The following is a 21363-nucleotide window of genomic DNA, read 5'->3' as shown; positions in this document are numbered from 1 at the left end:
TTGTTTCTCTTTTTCCTTCCTTCCTTCCTTCCTCCCTTCCCTTCCTTCCTTTTCTTCCTTTCTTCCTTTCCTTCACCCCCACCTTTTTTTTCCCCCAAATACCTAGTCTTCAAGGAGATTTTTTTTTTTTTTGGAGGTGGAGTCTTGCTCTGTTGCCCAGGCTAGAGTGCAGTGGCGCGATCTCAGCTCACTGCAACCTCCGCCTCCTGGGTTCAAGAGATTCTCCTGCCTCAGCCTCCCGAGTAGTTGGGATTAAAGGTGCCCACCACCAAGCCCGGTTTATTTTTGTATTTTTAGTGGAGACAGGATTTCACCATCTTGGCCAGGCTGGTCTTGAACTCCTGACCTCGTGATCCACCCACCTTGCCTCCCAAAGTGCTGGGATTATAGGCATGGGCCACTGCACCCGGCCTATGTGTTCATTTTTATGTTGGTATTGACAAAGACCCTCTCCTTAACCAGACTTTCACCAGGCTCCTTTGCGACCTCTTTTTGGCTAGGTCTTGTCCTTTCACCCTGTCTTGGGCCTGGCTAGCCAGTTATAGGAAGAATCCTGCCAAGTCAGTTTAGGGATAATTCCCTGCCCACTTCTCCACCCTTTATATCTGATCTATCTGATCACCCTCACCTCCCTTCAGGAAAGATCCTGTTAGGTCAATTTAGCAAGAATCCTCCCAGCCTTAATGTAATTTTCCTTCCATCCACTGACTCTGATTCTGCTCATTGACTATTGCAATAGTCTTCCTTACTGTTTTAACAAGTGTCAGAATAATTTTTTCTTTAACAGTTTAAGGGTCATAATTTACCTTTTTCTGAAAATTGCCTTTTTTTTTTTTTTTTTTTTTTGAGACAGAGTTTTGCTGTTGTTGCCCAGGCTGGAGTGCGATGGCACCATCTCGGCTCACCGCAACTTCCACCTCCCAGGTTCAACGGATTCTCCTGCCTCAGCCTCCCGAGTAGCTGGGATTACAGGCATGCGCCACCACACTCAGCTAGAAAATTAAGTGTTAACAGATGAACAGTGTTCCAGGCAGAGGAAATCATAAGGGTCTGGAAATGAGGAAGATATTAGGGAGTTGGGGAAATTAAAACTGGGCCCGCAAGGCTGGACAGTAGAGTGAAGGGAATGAGATATGAGACTGGAGAGGTAAGCAGATAGCAAATAATGAAGGACTCCACAAACCACATTAAAAGAGTTTGGGTCTTATCCAGAGGGCAAGAAGAAGGCATTAAAGTGCTGTAAATAGAGAGTGCTATGATCAGAACTTTAGGAAATGTGGAGCGCTAATTGAAGTAGTCAAGACCAGAGGCAGGGAGACTATTTAGAAAGTTACTGCAGAAATCCAGGAATAAGATGAAGCTCATGCAGAATAGGTAATAACTGTGGGACTGGAGGGAAGAAAGTACCTTTGAGAACTTTCAGGAGGCAAGCAGGACTTGAAGATTGACTGGATGTGCCAAGTTAGGGAATTGGACTCCAAGAGGACACCCAGATTTCTAATTTGGACCACTGGGTGGTGCCATTTAATGACAAACAAAACTTAGGAAGAAGCATATTTTGGGGAAGGGGTAGAGATGACAAACTTTAGACATAATGAGTTTGAGGTGCCTGTGAAGGCTCAAAATGAGATAATGCTGGGTTTAAATACAATACCAACTTTGAAACCCATTGGCTGTGTACTGAGCAATACACTCTCTGGATTTCATCTGTAAAATGAACTCTAGTCTTAAGGGGTTTTGTGATCATTAGTGAGAACTATGGAAAACTTTTGAGCACAAATAGAAGCCGACACAGAACCTTGATTTTTTTTTATTATACTTTTTTTTTTTTTTTGAGACGGAGTCTCGCTGTGTCGCCCAGGCTGGAGTGCAGTGGCGCGATCTCGGCTCACTGCAAGCTCTGCCTCCCGGGTTCCCGCCATTCTCCCGCCTCAGCCTCCGAGTAGCTGGGACTACAGGCGCCCGCCACCGCGCCCGGCTAGTTTTTTGTATTTTTAGTAGAGACGGGGTTTCACCGTGTTAGCCAGGAGGGTCTCGATCTCCTGACCTCGTGATCCACCCGCCTCGGCCTCCCAAAGTGCTGGGATTACAGGCTTGAGCCACCGCGCCCGGCCTATTATGCATTTTTTTTAAAGAGACAGTTTCACTATGTTGCCCAGGCTGGTCTTAAACTCCCGGGTTCAAGTGATCCTCCTGCCGTGGCCTCCCAAACTTGATTTTTTGTTTGTTTGTTTTACTTCCATTTATTATTATTATTTTTTAGCTTCTGATATAGTATAACTCAAAAAGCCTTGATTTTTTAAGATCTCACTGTGTAGTGGAAAAGACAGACTTAGATCATTGTAATGTGGTTCTTGGCCTGGCATCATAGCTCACGCCTATAATCCCAACACTTTGGGAGGCCGAGTTAGGTGTATCAGTTGAGTTCAGGAGTTTGAGACCAGCCTGGGCAATATGGCAAAATTCCCTTTCTATGAAAAATACAAAAATTAGTTGGGCATGGTGGCTTATGGCTGTAGTTCCAGCTACTCATGGGGCTGAGGTGGAAGAATCACTTGAACCCAGGAGTTCAAGGCTGCAGCGAGCTGTGATTGCACCACTGCACTACTCCAGCCTGAGTGATAGAGCAAGACCCTGTATCAAAGAAAAAAGAGAGAAAGAGAGCAAATGCGGTTCTCCCAGAGAACCCTTCCTTTGAGCTTCTGCTCCTCCATTGCATCCTGTCTTACAGGACTGACCCTCACTTTCTTTTTTTTTTTTTTTTTTTTTTTTTTGAGACGGAGTCTCACTCTGTTGCCCAGGCTGGAGTGCAGTGGTGCGATCTCTGCTCACTGCAAGCTCCGCTGCCTCCCGGGTTCACACCATTCTCCTGCCTCAGCCTCCCTAGAAGCTGGGACTACAGGCACCCGCCACCGCGCCAGGCTAATTTTTTTGTATTTTCAGTAGAGACAGGGTTTCACCGTGTTCGCCAGGATGGTCTCGATCTTCTGACCTTGTGATCCACCCGCCTCGGCCTCCCAAAGTGCTGGGATTACAGGTGTGAGCCACCACGCCCGGCCTTTTTTTTTTTTTTTTTTTTTTTTTTTTTTTTTTTTTTTGAGACAGAGTTTCTCTCTTGTTGCCCAGGCTAGAGTGCAATGGTGCGATCTCCAGCTCACCACACCTCTGCCTCCCGGGTTCAAGCAATTCTCCCGCCTCAGCCTCCCAAGTAGCTGGGATTACAGGCATGCGCTACCATGCCCGGCTAATTTTGTATTTTTAGTAGAGACAGGGTTTCTCCATGTTGGTCAGGGTGGTCTCAAATGAAGGGGTGGCCTGCCCCTCCACACTTGTGGGTGTTTCTCGTTAGGTGGAACGAGAGACTTGAGAAAAGAAATAAGACACAGAGACAAAGTATAGAGAAAGAAAAGCGGGGCCCAGGGGACCGGTGCTCAGCTTACAGAAGACCCACACCGGCACCGGCCTCTGAGTTCCCTTAGTATTTATTGATAATTATCTTTACCATCAAAAAGATAAGGGAGTGGCTGGACAATAGGATCATTGTAGGGAGGAAATCAGCAGTAAGACATATGAACAAAAATTCTTGTAACATGAATAAGTTTAAAGGAAAATGCTGTGCCTTGAGACGCATATGCAAACATCTCCATAAACTTTTAGCAGCATTGCTCCAGCAAGTCCCACCTTGTTCCTAAAGGCGGTTTTCTCCTTGCTCAGTAAACAAAGCACACAATGGGTTTTACCCTGAGATGTTCCATTGCCCAGGGACGGGCAGGATTTTTAACCAGCAAGCTGCCTTCAGGTACTTGTTTAACAAAGACACATCCTGCACAGCCCAATATCCATTAAACCTTGAGTCACCACAGCGCATGTTTCTTGCAAGGACAAGGTTGGGGGTAGGGTCACAGATTAACAGCATTTCAAATACAGAACTAAATGGAGTCTCTTATGTCTACTTCCTTCTATGTGGACACAGTAACAGGCTGATCTCGCTTTCTTTTCCCCACACTCAAACTCCCAACCTCAGGTGATCTGCCTGCCTCGGCCTCCCAAAGTGCTGGGATTACAGGCGTAAGCCACCACACCCAGCCTTCACTTTCTATCCCCTTCTCTATCTAACCATTTTCTTCTTTTTTTAGAGTCAGAGACTCACTCTGTCACCCAGGCTGGAGTTCACCTTGAACTCCTGGGTTAAGGTGATCCTCCTGCCTCAGCCTCTCAAGTAGCTAGGACTACAGATGTGTACCCAGCTAATTTAGTTTTTTGTGGAGATGGAGTCTCACTCTGTTCCCCAGGCTGGTCTTGAACTCCTGGCCTCAAGTGAGTATCCTGTGAGCCACCACGAAGGACTATCTACTATCTTCTGACCATTCCCTTACATTAATTTGTAAGCTCCCTCTTTTCAAGAACCTTCACTTCTGCTCTGTGTCACCCTGGCCACACCCTGGACTTAGTCATCACCTAGAACTGTTAGGTTTCTGAAAACTTAAATTTTAATATGCTGGTTTCCACCACAATATCCTGTCTTTCTATATTCTGAATAAATCCTGGGGCCCAGTCATGACACATAACACAATAGAAGAAACCCAGTTTAGTAATCAGAAACTAATTTAAATCTCTACTTAATTTCTGAAGGAAATATCAGAGACAGGGGAAAGGGGCAGTGAATTAGGAGCACATTTTAATGGACAGCCCAATGTCTTTAAAATCCTCTTTCTCGGCTGTGCGCAGTGGCTCACGCCTGTAATCCCAGCACTTTGGGAGCCCACGGCAGGCGGATCACCTGAGTTCAGGAGTTCGAGACCAGCCTGACCAACATGGTGAAACCCTGTCTCTACTAAAAATACAAAAATTAGCCGGGCGTGGCGGCACACGCTTGTAATTCCAGGTACTTGGGAGGCTGAGGCAGAAATCGCTTAGACCCGGTAGGTGGAGATGGCGCCACTGCACTCCAGCCTGGAAAACACAGTGAGACTCCGTTGAAAAAAAAAAAAAAATCCTCTCTCTCCCATTCAACATTTTTACTTGGATGGTATTTCTCCCCAAAACTATCCCTTCCGAATCCCCTCAGACCACACTGTTTTTCCAGATCTCTCTCCCACTCAGCTCTTTCTCTTACCATATTATCCTCCAGTTTCTGGTTTTCTGGTCTGTTCTCTTTACCTGTTTACCTCACTTTGGTTTTGAATAACATAGAAGAACCTGAACCTGACCTAGCAAACGGAAATCATGCCCCCAACAGCCTCCCACCATCCATGGGTTCCCTGTGGTCTTACAGCTTTTTTTTTTTGAAACAAGGTCTCATTCTCTCACCCAGGCTGGAGTGTAGTGGCACAATCACCGCTCACTGCAGCCTCCACTTCCTGAGTTCAAGTGATCCTCCCACCTCAGCCCCCACCCGCCCCCGCCCCGTTCCCTGAGTAACTGGGACTACAGGCATGCACAACCACACCTGGCTCATTTTTTTTTTTTTTTTTTGAGATGGAGTCTTGCTCTGTCACCCAGGCTAGAGTGCAGTGGCGCAATCTTGGCTCACCGCCACCTCTGCCTCCTGGGTTCAAGCAATTCTTCTGCCTCAACCTCCCAAGTTACTGGGATTACAGGCGCCCACCACCGCGCTGGCTAAATTTTGTATTTTTAGTAGATACGGGGTTTCATCATCTATCTACTAGGCTGGTCTTGAACTCCTGGTCTGGTCTCGAACCAGAGACCAGGTTCTCAAACCAGGCTGGTGTCGAACTCCTGACCTCGTGATCCACCCGCCTTGGCCTCCCAAAGTGCTGGGATTACAGGCATGAGCCACTGCACCCTGCCTTTTTCGTATTTTTTGTAAAGACCAGGTTTCTTCATGTCCCCCAGGCTGGTATTGAACTCCTGGCCTCAAGTGATCCTCCCACCTTCGCCTCCCAAAGTGCTGGGACTACAGGTATGGGTCACTGTGCCCAGCCTTACTGCTTACTTCTAGTAGTGACAGACACCTCCTCCAGAAACACTTCTCTGATCTCATATTCTGTGCTAGGTGCCCCTCCTTGATCATGGCACCTATCACACAGGTCTCAAATTTTTGTCCTACCTGACTGTCTCAGCCACCAGGTAGCGAACTCTCTGAGGATTAGGACCATGTCTTTCCTTTTATCATCCCTTCAACGTAAGCCAGAACTTTTTGCACAAATTTACAAAATGGCCCTTAGATCTGACCTAGACAGTTCCTTGGTGTAACTGTTTTCTCACTCTAATGCAGGGGTTAGAAGTCGGGGAGCAGACAAAGGAAGAGATATAAGGAAAGGAGAATTGGCCTTTATTGACCACTTACTAAAAACCAGACACAGTGCCAAACATTTACATCATTATATTCTTAAGTCTGGACCTCTCTGTAAGGCAGGTAATAGTACACACGTTTTATAGGTAAGGAAACTAAGGTTTACAGAGATCAAGTAATTAAGGTTGCATCATTACATGTAAGTAAGTAGCAAGGCTTAGATTCAATTTGACTCCAAAAATCCATGTCCTTTCCACATGCTGTGGAATGTTTACAATGTTTACAAACCATTGGCTTATTTATTGAAAAAATAAATGGGATAAACAGTCAATTCTCAATGCCAGATTAGGTCAATTAATATCTTTTACTCTTCAGATCAATTTTCAAGTGAAAATTCTTATGTATTCTGCTCCCTACTGTTTATTTGCATATACATTATCAATAGAATGTGTTGACCAGGCACCCTGGCTCACGCCTGTAATCCCAGCACTTTGGGAGGCCGAGACAGGCAGATAACTTGAGCCTGGGAGTTCAAGACCAGCCTGGGCAACATGGAAAACCCCATCTCTACTAAAATTACAAAAAATTAGCTGGGCATGGTGGTGCATGCCTGTAATCCCAGCTACTCGGCAGGCTGAGGCAGGAGAATCACTTGAACCTGGGAGGTAGAGGTTGCAGTGAGCCGAGATCACACCATTGCACACTAGCCTGGGTGACAGAAAGAGACTTTGTCTAAAAAAAAAAAAAAAGAGAATGTGCTAGTGTGTCTCTATGAACTTGGATGTGTGTATGTCAATGTGTCACTGTTGGTGTGGGTGTGTGGGGCCTGTTTGTTGTCCCAAGACTGTGAGGGATACTTAAATCTACTTCCTCCCCTCCCTTTCCTTCCTAATGCTACTTAAGTACTCTGGGTCTGTCCCCATGTAAGATCCTGCCTGGGGAAGTTGTTCAGTGTTGTTGCTCCCCCGCCTTCCCTGACACCCCTCTTTCTGAGCATTTTTAGCACTCGTGGTTTCCTCCAGCTGTCATCTGGTTTCTCCTGGTCCCAAAGATTTTGGCTTTGCCCCAGCAACAGTCAATAGGGAAGGTATTCAATTGGTTCAGAAACATCCTCTCAGCCAATAAAATGTTAATACATTGAAATTCACTTTCTTCTCCCTTCCTCCCCCACAAGCCCTGACCAATGAGATGCTAGTTTTGTCACTTACTGCCAATCTGGTATTTTAGAAAACAATATACTGTAATACTGTATGAAGATTACAGAAATGAGACTAGAGATGGAATAGAAGTGTAAACGCCCATTCCACGGCACCCTCCAGGAACCCTGGCTATCCCACCTCTATTACAAAAATAGTGGCTGGACAAATGCCCAGATTTCCTCTGTTCAAACCACAGAAGCAGAGAATCTCAGGGGCAGAAGGGGCTTTAGGAAATTGGCTCAACCTATTGCTTCAACCTCCTCCCCCACCTCAAACACATACTCATGCACAACACTTGCCATCTCATAAAATGGTTGTCCAAACTCTTCTTGAACTTCTCTAGGGACAGGGCACTGACTCCCTTGTCATTCAAGGCCTTTTCTTTTTCCATTTCCTCTTTTCACCTCCAGGACCAGATATTTGAATTGTTTCAGTGCCTCCTTACTTCCTATTATTACTGTTTCTGTTCCTCCTTATATATCTACACCCCAGCTCAGGCCCATGAAGGCAATAAATAGGCAGATGGGAAATAGAGCTCACTGTGGCTCCTACAGGGAGATATGTGCCCCCCTACAACCCCATCCCTAGCAAGAACTTGTTAGACTCCTGTTAGGTAAAGCTTACCTACAACCTGGGTCTTGGAGAGGTGGTAAGGCAGAGACCATTCCAGAAAGGGGTCAGGCCTTGCCTGGGATTGAGGGCTGAGATGCCCATCACTTCTCTTTGACGAGCTAGCTCTCTCTGCCCCTCTTTCACCTTAGCTCCCGCTCACTTACCCAATCACAGAGGTGGCCTCAGCTCCAGTGAGCATAGCACATATAACCACTACAACCTCCATGGCCTGCCTCAACCCCATAGTCCCAGCTTCACATTCCAAGCAGTGTTTGGCATCCCAGCCAGGGGCTGCTATGGCAGAATGAAGTGCCTTTGGTTCCCCCATTCTTCCTTCTTCCACCTCCACCTCCACCTCAGGGTCTTCTTTACCTATAATTTCTCCCTCAACCCCACATCAAGTACCTTCCCCAATCCCTAGCAGTACTGCTTCTGCCTCTCAAAACTCCAAATTCTTGCAGGGTCTACCTACCACCCTTGCCCATCCCTGTTCCATCCATGACACACGCAGGACTGCCCAAGTTTTTTTTTTTTTGAGATGGAGTCTCACTCTACCACCCAGGCTGGAGTGCAGTGGTGCAATTTCAGCTCACTGCAACCTCCACCTCCCAAGTTCAAGCAATCCTCCTGCCTCAGCCTCATGAGTAGCTGGGGCTACGGGCACTTGCCACCACACCTGGCTAATTTTTTGTATTTTTTTTTAGTAGACATGGGGTTTCACCATGTTGGCCTGGCTGGTCTTTAACCCCTGACCTCAGGTGATCCACCCACCTCAGCCTCCCAAAGTGCTGAGATTACAGGTGTGAGCCACCATGCCTGGCCCCCTTTTGTTTGTTTTTTTGAGTTGGTGTTTTGGTCTCTCACCCAGGCTGGAGTATAGTGGCACGATCATAGCTTACCATAGGCTTGAACTCCTGGGCTCAAGCAATCCTCCTATTTTAGCCTTCCAAGTAGCTGGGACTGCAGGTGCCACCACGCCCAGCTAATTTTTCAATCTTTTTTTTTTTTTTGGTAGAGATGGAATCTTTCTATGCTGCCCAGGTTGGTCCCAACCTCCTGGCCTCAAGAAATCCTCCTGCCAAAGTACTGGGATTACAGGCGTCAGCCATCTCATCCAGCCCCAAATTCTTTCTCAAGCAATGCACCTTGCCCAGAGGGAAAATTTAGTCCCTCCCTCTCCTCGGGCATCAGGTATTCTGCCATTTTGGGGCACCTGGCTCCCTTGCCTCAGATCCTTTTCCAGGTTATTCTTTTTGCCTTCTTGCCTATTTCCTGCCAAACCACGTCCTGTTTTTTCGTTTTTGTTTTTGTTTTGAGACGGAGTCTCACTCTGTCGCCCAGGCTGGAGTGCAGTGGTGCGATCTCGGCTCACTGCAAGCTCCGCCTTCCGGGTTCACATGCCCGGCTTTTTTTTTTTGTATTTTTAGTAGACACGGGGTTTCACTATGTTAGCCAGGATGGTCTCGATCTCCTGACCTTGTGATCTGTCCACCTTGGCCTCCCTAAGTGCTGGGATTACAGGCGTGAGCCACCGTGCCTGGCTGTTTTTGTTTTATGAAATTTTATTATAATCTCACATCTTCTAGGCATTCTGCTGAGTTTACACTGGCAGATTCTGGAGACCCCATTCCATCTTCAGGTAGTCACAGGGGTAACCTCTCACATGGCCATGGCTATAACCTTTAGTATTTTGAAAATATTCTAGCATTTGTTCCCAGAACAACTCTGTGGAAGTAGATACTATTAGTCCCATATGAGCAATCTAAGGCTCAGCATCAGTGACTTACCCAACACTACTCAGCTAATAAGATGCCGAGCCCCAAATCGAATCCAGACCCGCTGGCTCCCACTCCAGTGCTCTTTCTACTGTTATGAAACCCAGACCCCTCAACTATCACCCTTATTACTAAGCACTCATTTGTGTTGATGCAGTTGTTCTTGTTATCTGTTCTTGTTATCCTGCACCTTCATGTTCTTGTCAATTGTATTTGTAGCCATGTGTTTACTATGTCTCCTTCCTGTGATTGGGAACCTCCAGAGGTGAGGGATGAAATTTTCCTTTCTCTGTTGGTCCCTCAGAACCCCAGATAGGGGTCTGCCAACCAAAGGAACGGACCCTGAGGATAAAGGCAGGCACCATGGATGTGGATCTTCGCCACCTTCAAGTGCATATAGAGAGTGGATGTGGACAGAAATTTGATAATAGTAAGTAACAGCGCTGCCATTTGTTGAGCACTTACTAGATGCTGAGCATTATGCTAGTTCTTTATTTACATTATTTAATCCTCACAACAAACTTCTAAGGGAGGTCTTATTATTGGCAAATGAGAAATCTAATGCTCGGAGACATGGAGTTAGGATGCAACCACATCTGTCTAACTCCAAAAGGATCATATAAATAGCAGAATTAAATTTAGATTTTAAAAATATGTGCCGGGCGTGGTGACTCACGCCTGTAATCCCAGCACTTTGGGAGGCCGAGGCAGGTGGATTAGCTGAGGTCAGGAGTTCAAGAGCAGCCTGGCCACATGGCGAAACCCTGTCTCTACTAAAAATACAAAAATTAGCTGGGCATGGCTGGGCACAGTGGCTCACACCTGTAATCCCAGCACTTTGGGAGACGAAGGCAGGTGGATCAACTGAGGTCAGGAGTTCGAGACCAGGCTGGCCAACATGGTAAAAACCCGTCTCTACTAAAAATACAAAAATTAGCCAGGCATGGTGGTGGGTGCCTGTAATCTCAGCTACTTGGGAGTCTGAGGCAGGAGAATTGCTGGAACCCGGGTGGCGGAGGTTGCAGTGGGCTGAAATCACGCCATTGCACTCCAGCCCTGGTGACAACAGCGAGACTCTGTCTTAAAAAATATATATATATATATTAGCCAGGGCATAGTGGCGGAAGCCTGTAATCCCAGCTACTCAGGAGGCTGAGGCATGAGAATCACTTGAACCTGGAAGGCGGAGGATGCAGTGAGCTGAGACTGTGCCATTGCACTCCAGCGTGGGCAACAGAGGGAGATTCTGTCTCAAAAAAAAAAAAAGAAAAGAAAGAAAGAAAGGAAGAAAAAAAAAAAAAGATAATCCCTCACTCCCTGAAGGCCCACCCTACCCTTTACTTTTCTTTTCCCAAAAAATAAAATTCAGTAAGAGGAAAGCAGAACAGGTTGTACCTCATACATAAGCACACACACATTTTCACACACACACACACACACACACACCACTTATACCTATCATCACCACCCTGGATTTCCTAGCCCCAGGGTGAGGGCTATGAGGGGTCAGGGGTCAGGTTCCCCCGGACCCTAGTCCTTGTTCCCTTCCCTGGTGCTAAATAAAAGTGAATAAATACTAAATAAATACAACTGGGGCCCAGGCCCACCCTGCCTTCCCCCTCCCTCCTGTGACCCGCAGGGCAGAGGGGGCAGTTTAGATGGAGGGCTGTCTGTCAGCCCCTTCCATCCACTAACCCGTCACTGCCTCCCAGGGCAGGAAACCAGGGCAGGGCCAGCCTGCACATAAGGGCGAGAGGAGGGGCAGGTCTCATGCCCACAGCCCCTCCCCACTGAGTCTTAGCATGAGGCAGCAACAGAAGCTCTCTCTTTCTCCCAGCTAAGTCCGAGGCCCCGGTGCCCAGAAAGGGCAGCCGGGATAGTGAGGTTATTTCCTGCCCACCCAGGGGCGCCGCCGAAGGATCTCCAGAATCTGTGCTCTTCGGTGCAGCCAGTCCTGGGGAGTGGGGCGTGGTGTTGAAGGGGTTGGCCGGGGCACAAAGAAGCTGTATCGGAGGCGTGCATCCTGGGGGTTGCCAGCCACTAGGACTTGCAGTGTCAAAGGCTGGGCCAGTGGCCCATGGCCTGACAGTGTCTCTGAGGCTGCAGTGGCCCCGCTGTAGCGCAAGCTGACTGCCCCAGGCAGTACCACATCTGTGGGGGAGGGCATCAGTGTGTATTCACCATTGAGGGCATAGGAGCCATCTGGCAGCTTCAGGGCCAAGTAGATGCTCCGGTGGCCAGGGTTTCCCTGCTGCCGGACAAGAATGTGGGTGGCCCCTGCGGGGATAGTGACCACACTGTTGTATCCGTACCTGTGTGGAAGGAATAGACGGAGAGCTCAGGATCACCTGAATCCCCTCAGCTTTCTGAGCTGTGTTTATGTGACTACATGTGTGTACATGTGTGTAGATGGTTGTCACCCCATCCTATATGAACTGTTCAGTCTGGATCAGAGCTACATGCACATGTGCCCTTTTGCCTCTTATCTCTGGACTTTTACACCCACTGCCCCCTTATTGAGGTGCCCTTCCAAGTCCCACTTCCTTGGTACCTAATTCCTACCCTCCTTCTGAGACTCAGCTCAGGGGTCACCTCCAAGGAAGCCTTCCCTGATGTCCACAAGGGCACTCACAACACCCTGTTCCGACCTCGGATGAACACATGGGACACTGCACTGTAGCTGCCTACTCATCTATCTCCGGCTAGACTGTGAGCTCTTTGAGAGTGGAAACAGTGCTGAGTTCCCCTCTGCATCTCCAGGACCCAGAATGTCCAGGAAGGTAGAGAGAGGAATGACGGTGAAAGAACCTGAATTTTTTGAAGGAGCCTGACTGCTTGCTGCAGCCAGAACCGTCCCCTCCGCACACCATGCACTTGTCAAACTTCTTCTTGGAGCCAATGATGCGGTCACAGCCAGCATGGATGCAGCGGCCCTGGACACAGACCGAGGAGCTGTCCGGGGAACAGGGGGTCCCATCTACCACCTGAGGAGAAGAGAGAGAACAATGCCGAAGGTTCCTCCTAAGTCAAGAGGGGTTGGTAAGTCAAACAAGACCCATGTCCCATCAGGGAAGGGATGTCGGAAAAGTTGGATGAAGTAAGGGATGTAGATGGGTGAGTGCCAGCCACCATGTGGGTGATAATCATAACAATAATTATTATCACATATAACATCTAGCCAGCATTTTCAGAGCACTGAGTATGAATCACACAGCAAGCTAAGTGTTTTACAGACACAAAAGTAAATCTCACCACCACTATTTGAGGTTTTTAGGGATGGAACGTTGAGGTTTAGAAAGGTTAAGGAACCTGTCCAAAAGCCATACAAATGGCAAGCAGAGGAGCCAAGATGGGAAGTGCAGGTCTGTCTGGTCCTACCAGCAAGCCCTAAACCTTCATGGCACTGTCCCTAAATGGACGCTAGAGGGCAATCAGCCTGTAGAAATTCTCAGGTTGGGGCAAAGGGAGCAAAATGCTCCTAGGGCTTGTTTTTCTTTGTGCAGCCTTCAACCCACCACCCTATCACAGAGACGGAATGTGGGGACTTCAGTCATCTCCAGAAGGCCTGTCCATTGAGGGCTGGCTGTCCAGGAGCTGAATGAGGCCACCACTGTAATTTGACAGAGGAGCCCATGGAAGAGGGGTCAAGGACTTGCCCCAAAGGCCACACATTCCATTCTCACCAAATGCAGCACTAGAAGATGGGGAGTCAGAGGAAAAGAAACCACAGGAAATAGGATAGGCTAGAGGGCCAAGTATCTGGAGTCTGGGGCTTGTTTTCCTGATACCCATGTACAGATAAGTCTGAGTGGAATCCTGGACTGGGCTGGCATGGCTGTGGAAACAGGGTTACTTTGGGGGATCTTTGTCATCAGAAAGCAGAGGGAGCACTGGGCGGGGGTATGACCATAGACAGGGCCTGGGGGTGTCCTGACCCTCACCCGTGGCTCCAGCACATAGTAGTAGCCCAGTGCCCGGGCCTGGCAGGTGAGTTTGCACTGGTCTTGGGGGGCCACGCCTGTGTAGCGAGGAACCCAGTCCATGGGCCCTGGGAAGCTCTTGAAGAGGTCGGTGCGGTGGTTGTAGGCAGCACACTGTTCCTCGCGGAAGGTCAGGGCTGGAGGGGTAAAACAGTCAGAGCCCCTCCTTCCTCACATCACCCCATACCCCTCCACCCAGCTCCTGAGAGCTTTAGACAGCACAGCTCTGCTCTTCCCCACAGACGGCCAAGGACAATTCCCAGAGGTTAAAGGCACTCCCCACAACAGCAGGGGAATCAACACCCCCTTGGTCTTGCACTCAAGGGACAGTCCTTTCTGCTCTACTGTCCCCTCCCAAGGGCTCCCATCCCTGCTACTCCTCACCTGAGCCAGTTGGGCAGTCCTCGGTGTTGCAGGAGCAGAAGCGGGTACGGCGGCCCTCACAGTACTTGCCACCATTCCGGGGGACAGGCCTAGTGCAGTCTCGGGAGGAGAACTGGACACCACCCCCACAGGTCCGAGAGCAGTCACCCCATGGTCCCCAGGGACCCCAGCCACCAGCCTGTGGAGTCTGCAAAGGCACAGAATGGAAGTGGGGCATAAGTGAACTCTCTCCCGGGCTTAGGGCTGATCCCCACACCCCTGGGCCCTTTACCCCACCCCTGCCCTAGGATCTCACATTGAAGTCCTGGAGCTGGTCCATGTGGAGGCAGCGACCACCCATGCAGGCTTGTGCGGGCCCGCAGGGTGTGCCATCGGCCCAGGGCGAGTGTTTGGTCTGGCACATGGCATGGCCATTGAGGTGGCCAGAGCACCAGAGGGCAGCACAGGGTGGTGGCAGCTGTGGACAATGGCGTGAGTCGGGCCCGAAGGTCAGCTGGCACTGGCGGTCAGCATCATAGTCCTTGCCAGGGAAAGTCACAGGCAGATGCAATGGAGCCTCTGGTTTATCTAAGAGACAGTGCCCTGAGAAGGGGGTTGGGGCATAAAGTCAGCAACAGGCTGAGAGGAGCATTCAGGATTGCCAGCAGAAAGCTTAGGCTCCCTGGGGCTTTATGGAGCCTATAAAAACAATCCTAGGACTATAAGAGGATTAAAATTTTTTTATTTATAATTTATATTTTAATTACTTACTTTTTTTTTTTCAGAGACAGAGTCTTGCTCTGTGACTCAGGCTGTAGTACAGTGGCATGATCATGGCTCACTACAGCCTCAAACTTCTGGGCTCAAGCAAACTTCCTGCCTTGGGCTCCTAAGTAGCTGGGATTACAGGCATGTGCCATGTCCAGCTAATTTTTTGGAATTTTTTGTTGCCATAAGGTCTTGCTATGTTGTCTAGGCTAATCTCAAACTCCTGGTCTCAAGCAATCCTCCCACCTCAGCCTCCCAAAGCATTGGGATTACAGGTGTAAGCCACTGTGCCTAGCCCTGTAAGAGGCTTTAATGGGCAACTATAATTTATTGGATGCTTATTATGTGATGAGCATTGGCTAAATGCTTGACCAGCATGTATTTAACCATGGCAAATACCTATGAGATAGGTACCACTATTATACTTATCTGACACATCAACTACAAACACAGAGAAGTGAAGTAACTTACAGTCACACATCTACACCTGCTTAAAGAACAGAATAAGAGGCCAGGCATGGTTGCTCAATGCCTGTAATCGCAGCACTTTGGAAGGCTGAGGTGGGAGGATTGCTTGAGCCTAAGAGTTCGAGACCAGCCCAGGCAACACAGTGAGACCTCATCTCTATTTTAAAAACAAACAAACAAAATGGATAGGAACTCAGTTCTGCCTATTCTAACCAACTATAGAATACTTGAGTTTGCTTCTCATCAACATCTCTGCCTAGTGGCAGTCATCCTGCTATTCTTGCATACCTCACTGAGTGACAAGGTAATCACGTCCTTCACAGCCAGCCCATTCCAGTGGTGGACAGTTCTGGCCCTCAGAAGGTCCGTTCTAATTCTACTGAGCCAAAATTCACCTCCTCTAGCTATGCTATTTATTCTGGGAGGAAGTGAGAACTACACAAAGACAGAAAGACAGCAGCATTTCTCACCCTTTCCCACACTGCAGAGGAAGCACACTTGGGGGAGGCAATTTGGCCCATGCAGAATGCAGCAGAAGTGAGAGTGCCCTGGAGGACAGGAATTGAGTCCTACCCAGGGAAAGGTAAGTGCCATCTGCTTACCATAGCCATTGTCCAGGAAGTCAGTGATGAAGCGGGCACTGCAGGGGGACCAGGGCTCCTCAGGATCCACATGAGCCATCACAGGGGCCATGACATGGTGAGAGGTGCTCAAAGGCCCATTCAAACTGATGCATGGCTTGGAATTGTCATGGAGCATGTTGAAGACATGACCTATGGGAGCAGAGGCCCTGATAGGATCTGAGGGTCCCTTCCTCATGCCCTGAGGGACTCCATCATAAATCTGGCTGCAGCTGTGGATGATCAGATCCATTCCCCACCTCACCCTGCCCCCAGTCCCTTCCTTTCTGGTACTCTCAGGGCTCCCAGTATGTAGCCCCGTCTCTTTCTCTGTCTCCTCTTCTCCAAAATATACTCCGAGCCCCTCCCTATCCATTTTTCCTTATGGCCAACATTCCCAACTGTGACCCCACCCATTCCCTCTCTGACTTCCCCTCCAAATACACACACAGAGAGAGAGAGAGAGAGAGAAAGAGAGATCACAGTAGTTTCTACCAACTAATTTAATAGAAAAATGTAAATGTATGTCTACACCTGGAGCAGAGAGGAGTAATAGCCCTATACCTAGGCCTGGGGGAAGAATACCTTGGGGCCCCCATTAACACTGTGGTGAACTTAGTACCCCCTCCCCCACCTTCTCCTCCCTAATACCTTTCTCATCCACCCCCACTTTACCCAGTTCATGAGCTGCAGTGAAGGCCGACTGGAGCCCATCATCCTCCACGATAGCACAGCTCCGAGCCGGGTCGCACACGGTGCCCACATCAGCCATACCCAGTGTGTCGCAAGTGGAGACTCCACACAGGTCCTGTGGAGAGGGATCATAGAAGGTGCATAGACAGCCAAGACACCTGGGTCCATTGGGTTGAGATCTAGATTCCTGGGGACCTGGGCACTGAGGACCCAGCGCTGTCAGGGCCTAGGTAGCCACACATGGCAGTGTGGCTGGGGCAAGGCACCATGTCACACAACTCCAGGAACATCATTTGCATCATAGTCTATGTAGTGGTGCTTCTTAGAATTGTGCAGTGCATGGCCTGCGGTGCTGACTGGGGCCTCACCTGACGGGTAAACAGAATGGCTGTGTCAAAGTGGTCAGGGTCCGAGTCCTCAGGGGTGTTGAGGCCCCGCTGCCAGGCACAGAAGCTGCGCAGGGTCTGGGCAGCACTGGGCCCCACTTGGGGCCCCTCCTCGCCTGACCCCAGGATCACTAGCCGAGTCACCACCAAGCTGACAGGATTGCGGATGCTTGGGTGCTTGAAGGCCTTGGCCGCTGCTGCCATCACTGTTAGCAGGTAGCGCTTTAGCCCTGCACCGTGGAATGCGGCCATCTTGTCATCTGCCACCACCAGCGTCTCCACGAATCTACTCAGTGAAGCAAAGCGCTGGAGAGAAAAAGGGAGAGGAAGAACCTGAAATAGCCTGTCAGACCCATGGGTTGGTCGATTCTCCAATCCCTCACTTCCTGGGTCTTGAACTCAGCATAGTCAGCTGGGTGCCCCCCCCCCCCTTTCTGACTCCTGGCGGGTCTTGGTTGGGCCCTTCCCCCAACACCAAATCCCAGGGCTTTTGTGGTAACTCTGAGGAGTCAACAGCTGGTTCTAAGAAGGGGAGGAGAAGGGGACGCCACATCCCAGGGCTGCGGGAGCCCCAGAGGTGAGAGCAGCCTGGACTGCCATCAGGAGGCACTTTGGGGTTCTCCAGGCCTGAGTGTGTCTGGGACCTATGGGACCAGGGCTAGAGGGCTGGGCTGCAACGTGTCTGCCCTGTGTGGTTGGAGGAACGATTCAGTTAGCAGCTAGGGCCAGGGCCAGAGCTCAGCGTGGCGGGTGTGGAGCGAGCGTCTGGTCTGGATTAAAGCTGGAGAAGGAGGAGGGAGGAGGGAAGGGAAGAAGCGGGAGACTAGGAGTGGGAGGGAGGAAAGGATGGAGCCTCAGGCAGCCTCGCAGTCCAGCCACAGTGTGGGAAGGGGATTGACCAGAAGGAGGTATGGGATACCCTCCCTCTCTCGCCACTCCTGCCGTAGTTTGCAGTTTGCCACAGTGATTTTAAAGGCAGCATCAGAAGCCAGACACTAAGCCCTAGGGCCTCAAATCTCACTCCTTTAGCTGGGGGTGGGGGATGAAAATCAAATTTGGGGCAGAGAAAAGAGCCAAGGCCAAGGGGCTGTTAGGAGACCTTTACTGCTGGGGACTGTGCCAGTAGGAGATGCCATGGCCAGGAAGGGGTGGGGTGGAGAGGGGGAGCAGTTATTCCCAGCCCGGAGTCTCTGGCCCACCTCTGAAGGAGAAGGGTGAAGGGGAGAGGCCTGAGCCTTACCAAGAAAGGAGGCTCATGAAAAGAGGAAAGGCAGGCAGAAGGGAGGGAAGCAGAATGGCCAGAAGTGGAAGTGGGTGGAGAGAGGGTGAATAGGGGTCAGTAGGACAGACATGGCGGGAGGACACCGCAAGACACAGACTCCAGGGCTGCCTACCTTGGCTCTTCGGGGTCTGGGGCTGGGGCTTCCAGGAGGAGGCTTGACGTTGCACATGGGACCTTGGCCACTGGCAGGACTCTTCCGGCGTAGGATGTGAGCCCCAGGTCCCCCAGCGGAGTTAGGGGTGCCTCCCTCCAGGGGCTGGAGGTGGAGTTCAGCCCCCCGATACTGTAACACCCCTAACAGGGCTCCCCCATCCCAGTGCAGAGATGCCACCGACTCCGGATCTCCATTGATGGTGCCAGTAAGGTAGGTGCCAGGCTCTGCTCCACCCAGCAGCTCAGGCGCCTGGCCCAGGTACTGCACTGTCAGCCCCTCGACCTGCACGCCGGAGTCCTGCTCCAGCTCTAGTAGCAGCGTCTCCCCAAAGGCCTGCAAGCGGCACAACAGCCTGGCAGGGGCGCCCGAGCCAGGCAGGACGCTGCCGTTGAGCTTCTCTGGAAACACGATCTCCTCCTCCCGGGGGAGGGGGCTGGCCAGCCAGGCCGAGGGCAGGAGAGAGGCCAGCAGTAGCAGAAGCAGCCACACCAGCCAGGAGAGCGGCACAATGGGGAGCAGGAGGCAGGGTTGGGCTCCCGACAGCCAGCGCCCCGCCAAGCCCCTCCCGGGATGCGCGCCTGTCTGGGACATGGCACTGGTACTGCAGCTGGAAAGGACTGAGGCCGTCTGGGGCACCAAGTCCTCCACACCCTAGCTTTGGAAAGCTCCTCTCTGTTAGCCTGGGGGCTTGGACTCCTGCCAAGGTCAGAGGCAGTTTTCAGAAGGGCTGGGGACCTTTAAAGGAAATGGAGAAAACTTAGTCCTTGGGCTTGGGAGAGGCGCCCAGGGGTCTGGCTTCTCCAAACTCTCCTCCTGAGCCCTCCTTTCCTGGATCTTTGTCTTTCCCTGCCTGTGTCTTCTGTAGCTTCTCTGGCCTCTCCCTCTGTAGGAGGACTCTGTCTGGGCCGCTTCTGTGCCTGCCCTGTCTCTGCCTTCTTCCGCTGTGCCTTTGTCTCTCTTTCCTCCTCTGTCTCTCTCGTGCCTATGGGTCTGTGGGTCTCCCTGTGGGTTCTCCCCAGCCTCTCTCCGCGCCAGCTCTTTTAAGCATGGTGAGCCTCTGCGGTTGATTGGCTGATCTCTAAGCCACTCAGCTGAGCTCTGTCGGTGGGACTCAGATGGGTGTATCATCGCTTCCCAAAAAAATGGGACTTGCCCAGGGGAGGGGAATCTCTAGCAGTCGAATGGATAATAGGCACTGGGCCAGCTGATGACATAGCCTTTTCCCAAACTCCACAATCAGCCCTCAGCTGTCTCTTTCCCTTTTTGGTGGGACAGAGCCCCAGGAGAGGCAGAGAGTGAGGGAAAGGGCCTGGCCAGCATGCACAGATAGGATAACAGTCCTGGGAGAATTCCTGCTCTTATAGTCTAACCTAGCATGGCCTCTCTTTTCTCAAGGCTCCCTCATGCTGCCCTTTGGCCCCAGTGGCTGGTTTCCAGGGCTGCGGGGACTGAGTGAACTGCCTGAGAAAAGAGGGTAGGGAACAGGTAAGGAGACATCAAGAGGGAAGAACAAAGAAAGGAGGTAACTTGACATGGCTCAGGGTAGAACTGAGCAACTGGGAAGAGTAAAAGAGGCAGGGTAATGGGGGAAGCAAGGAGACAGTGATCATGGAGTTGACTGCCCAAAGGTAGGATGATCCTGCTTGGAATGAACGTACTGGAGGCGGCAGATGACAAGGCAGGAGGGGTTAAAGACTTTTCCTTTTATAGGCTGATCCAGGATGGCACCTCCTCTTTTCTAACGTCCCTTCTATCCCTCAGGATCCCCCTTCCCGAGTTACCACTACCCACCCCCTCCAAAGCCCAGAACAGCCATTCCGCCTCCGTTTCCCCCCAGGGTTCCCCCTCCCCACTTCCTGACTCCCCATTTCCCTGGCCCAGCTCCCAGTAGCTTCCCCCAGGCTTTTGGCCCTTCTCCTACCCACTCCCAACTGCCCTAAACCCTCCCCCAGGCTCAAGTCAGCCAGCCCCCAGCATAGGCAAGACTTGCTCTCAGGAACCCAGATTCACCCAGTATCAGTCTGGGGGAATCCCCACCTGGCTCCCACCACCCACCCCACCTTGCTCTGAGAACCCAGTGGTTCCTGGAATATCTAGTAATCTTTTTAATTCTCCCTGTGGCAGGGAGAGGGTGGAGGCAGCATTGTGCTTATAGGGAAATTAGGGTACTGGGAGAAATCCATTGCCTGGGGTGGGAGAGTGGCTGGGGAGGAAGAGGTGGTGTTAGGGAAGGAAGCAAATTATTCCTTTGACTTTGGATAGGAGGGAACTCGCAAAAGAGGTCTTGGGTGTGAACTCTCAAGGCAAGGAAGGGTTCAGAAGTAGGGGCAATTTCTGCTCACCCCATCCTCTGGCTGCTTGTTTCCCCAGGAAATCCCCAGGAAGGAGAGTGCAGTCAGCAGTCCCTTTCCTTTCCCAGAAGTGGACCACCTCCTCCTGCCTCTATTCCCCTATTCACTCTGCTTTGTCACCTCCTGTCCCCTGCATATCATATCCGTCAGAATACTTCATTTCCCCCTCCCTTCCTGCTCAGGTCGGTAATACCTGCCCTGGTGCCTGTCACTTCTTGGATCACCCACTCCCTTGTGACTGCCAGACCCACCTCTTGACCCACCACTTGTCTGACCCTGGTTCTAAGCCAAGGGGGCTGGGACTAGAGGAATCAGACAAGGGATGGGAGACCAGAAGGGGCAGGGGCAAGAGGAGCTATCACCAGAGAACTCTACTGCCCCTTTCCACTCCCCTATTTGAGATGAGGACAAAGGGGGTGACTAAGCAGTGAAAGACAAAGGGCTTTAGAGTGGTTG

The 21363-nt window shown here is 50.6% G+C and overlaps 1 protein-coding gene across 1 annotated transcript; it reads right to left on the bottom strand.

The window, feature by feature from the left end:
* Positions 1–10295: 10295 nt before the first annotated feature.
* Positions 10296–19592, bottom strand: ADAMTS4 (ADAM metallopeptidase with thrombospondin type 1 motif 4). The gene is made up of 9 exons (XM_010367130.2): positions 18515–19592; positions 17103–17426; positions 16717–16849; positions 16024–16194; positions 14502–14788; positions 14207–14393; positions 13784–13959; positions 12651–12826; positions 10296–12154 (listed from the first exon to the last, which is right to left on the bottom strand). Exons 1-9 carry the CDS (start codon positions 19145–19147, stop codon positions 11728–11730), a joined length of 2514 nt encoding a protein of 837 aa, XP_010365432.1. The 5' UTR covers positions 19148–19592; the 3' UTR covers positions 10296–11727.
* Positions 19593–21363: the final 1771 nt, after the last annotated feature.

Source organism: Rhinopithecus roxellana, chromosome 8, assembly GCF_007565055.1.
Source record: "Rhinopithecus roxellana isolate Shanxi Qingling chromosome 8, ASM756505v1, whole genome shotgun sequence".
NCBI classification, from domain to species: domain Eukaryota; kingdom Metazoa; phylum Chordata; class Mammalia; order Primates; family Cercopithecidae; genus Rhinopithecus; species Rhinopithecus roxellana.
The sequence above is the reverse complement of the archived record's forward strand: the minus strand, read 5'-3'. Positions and strand labels throughout refer to the sequence as shown.

Excerpts from the sequence above, each read along its gene's own strand:
- ADAMTS4 (XM_010367130.2), bottom strand. The coding sequence starts at position 19,147 with ATGTCCCAGACAGGCGCGCATCCCGGGAGGGGCTTGGCGGGGCGCTGG. Across the intron at positions 13,960-14,206 it reads GGACTGCCCAACTGGCTCAG|CCCTGACCTTCCGCGAGGAA; the intron begins GTGAGGAGTAGC and ends TTACCCCTCCAG. Across the intron at positions 12,155-12,650 it reads GGCTCCTTCAAAAAATTCAG|GTACGGATACAACAGTGTGG; the intron begins GTTCTTTCACCG and ends CCTTCCACACAG.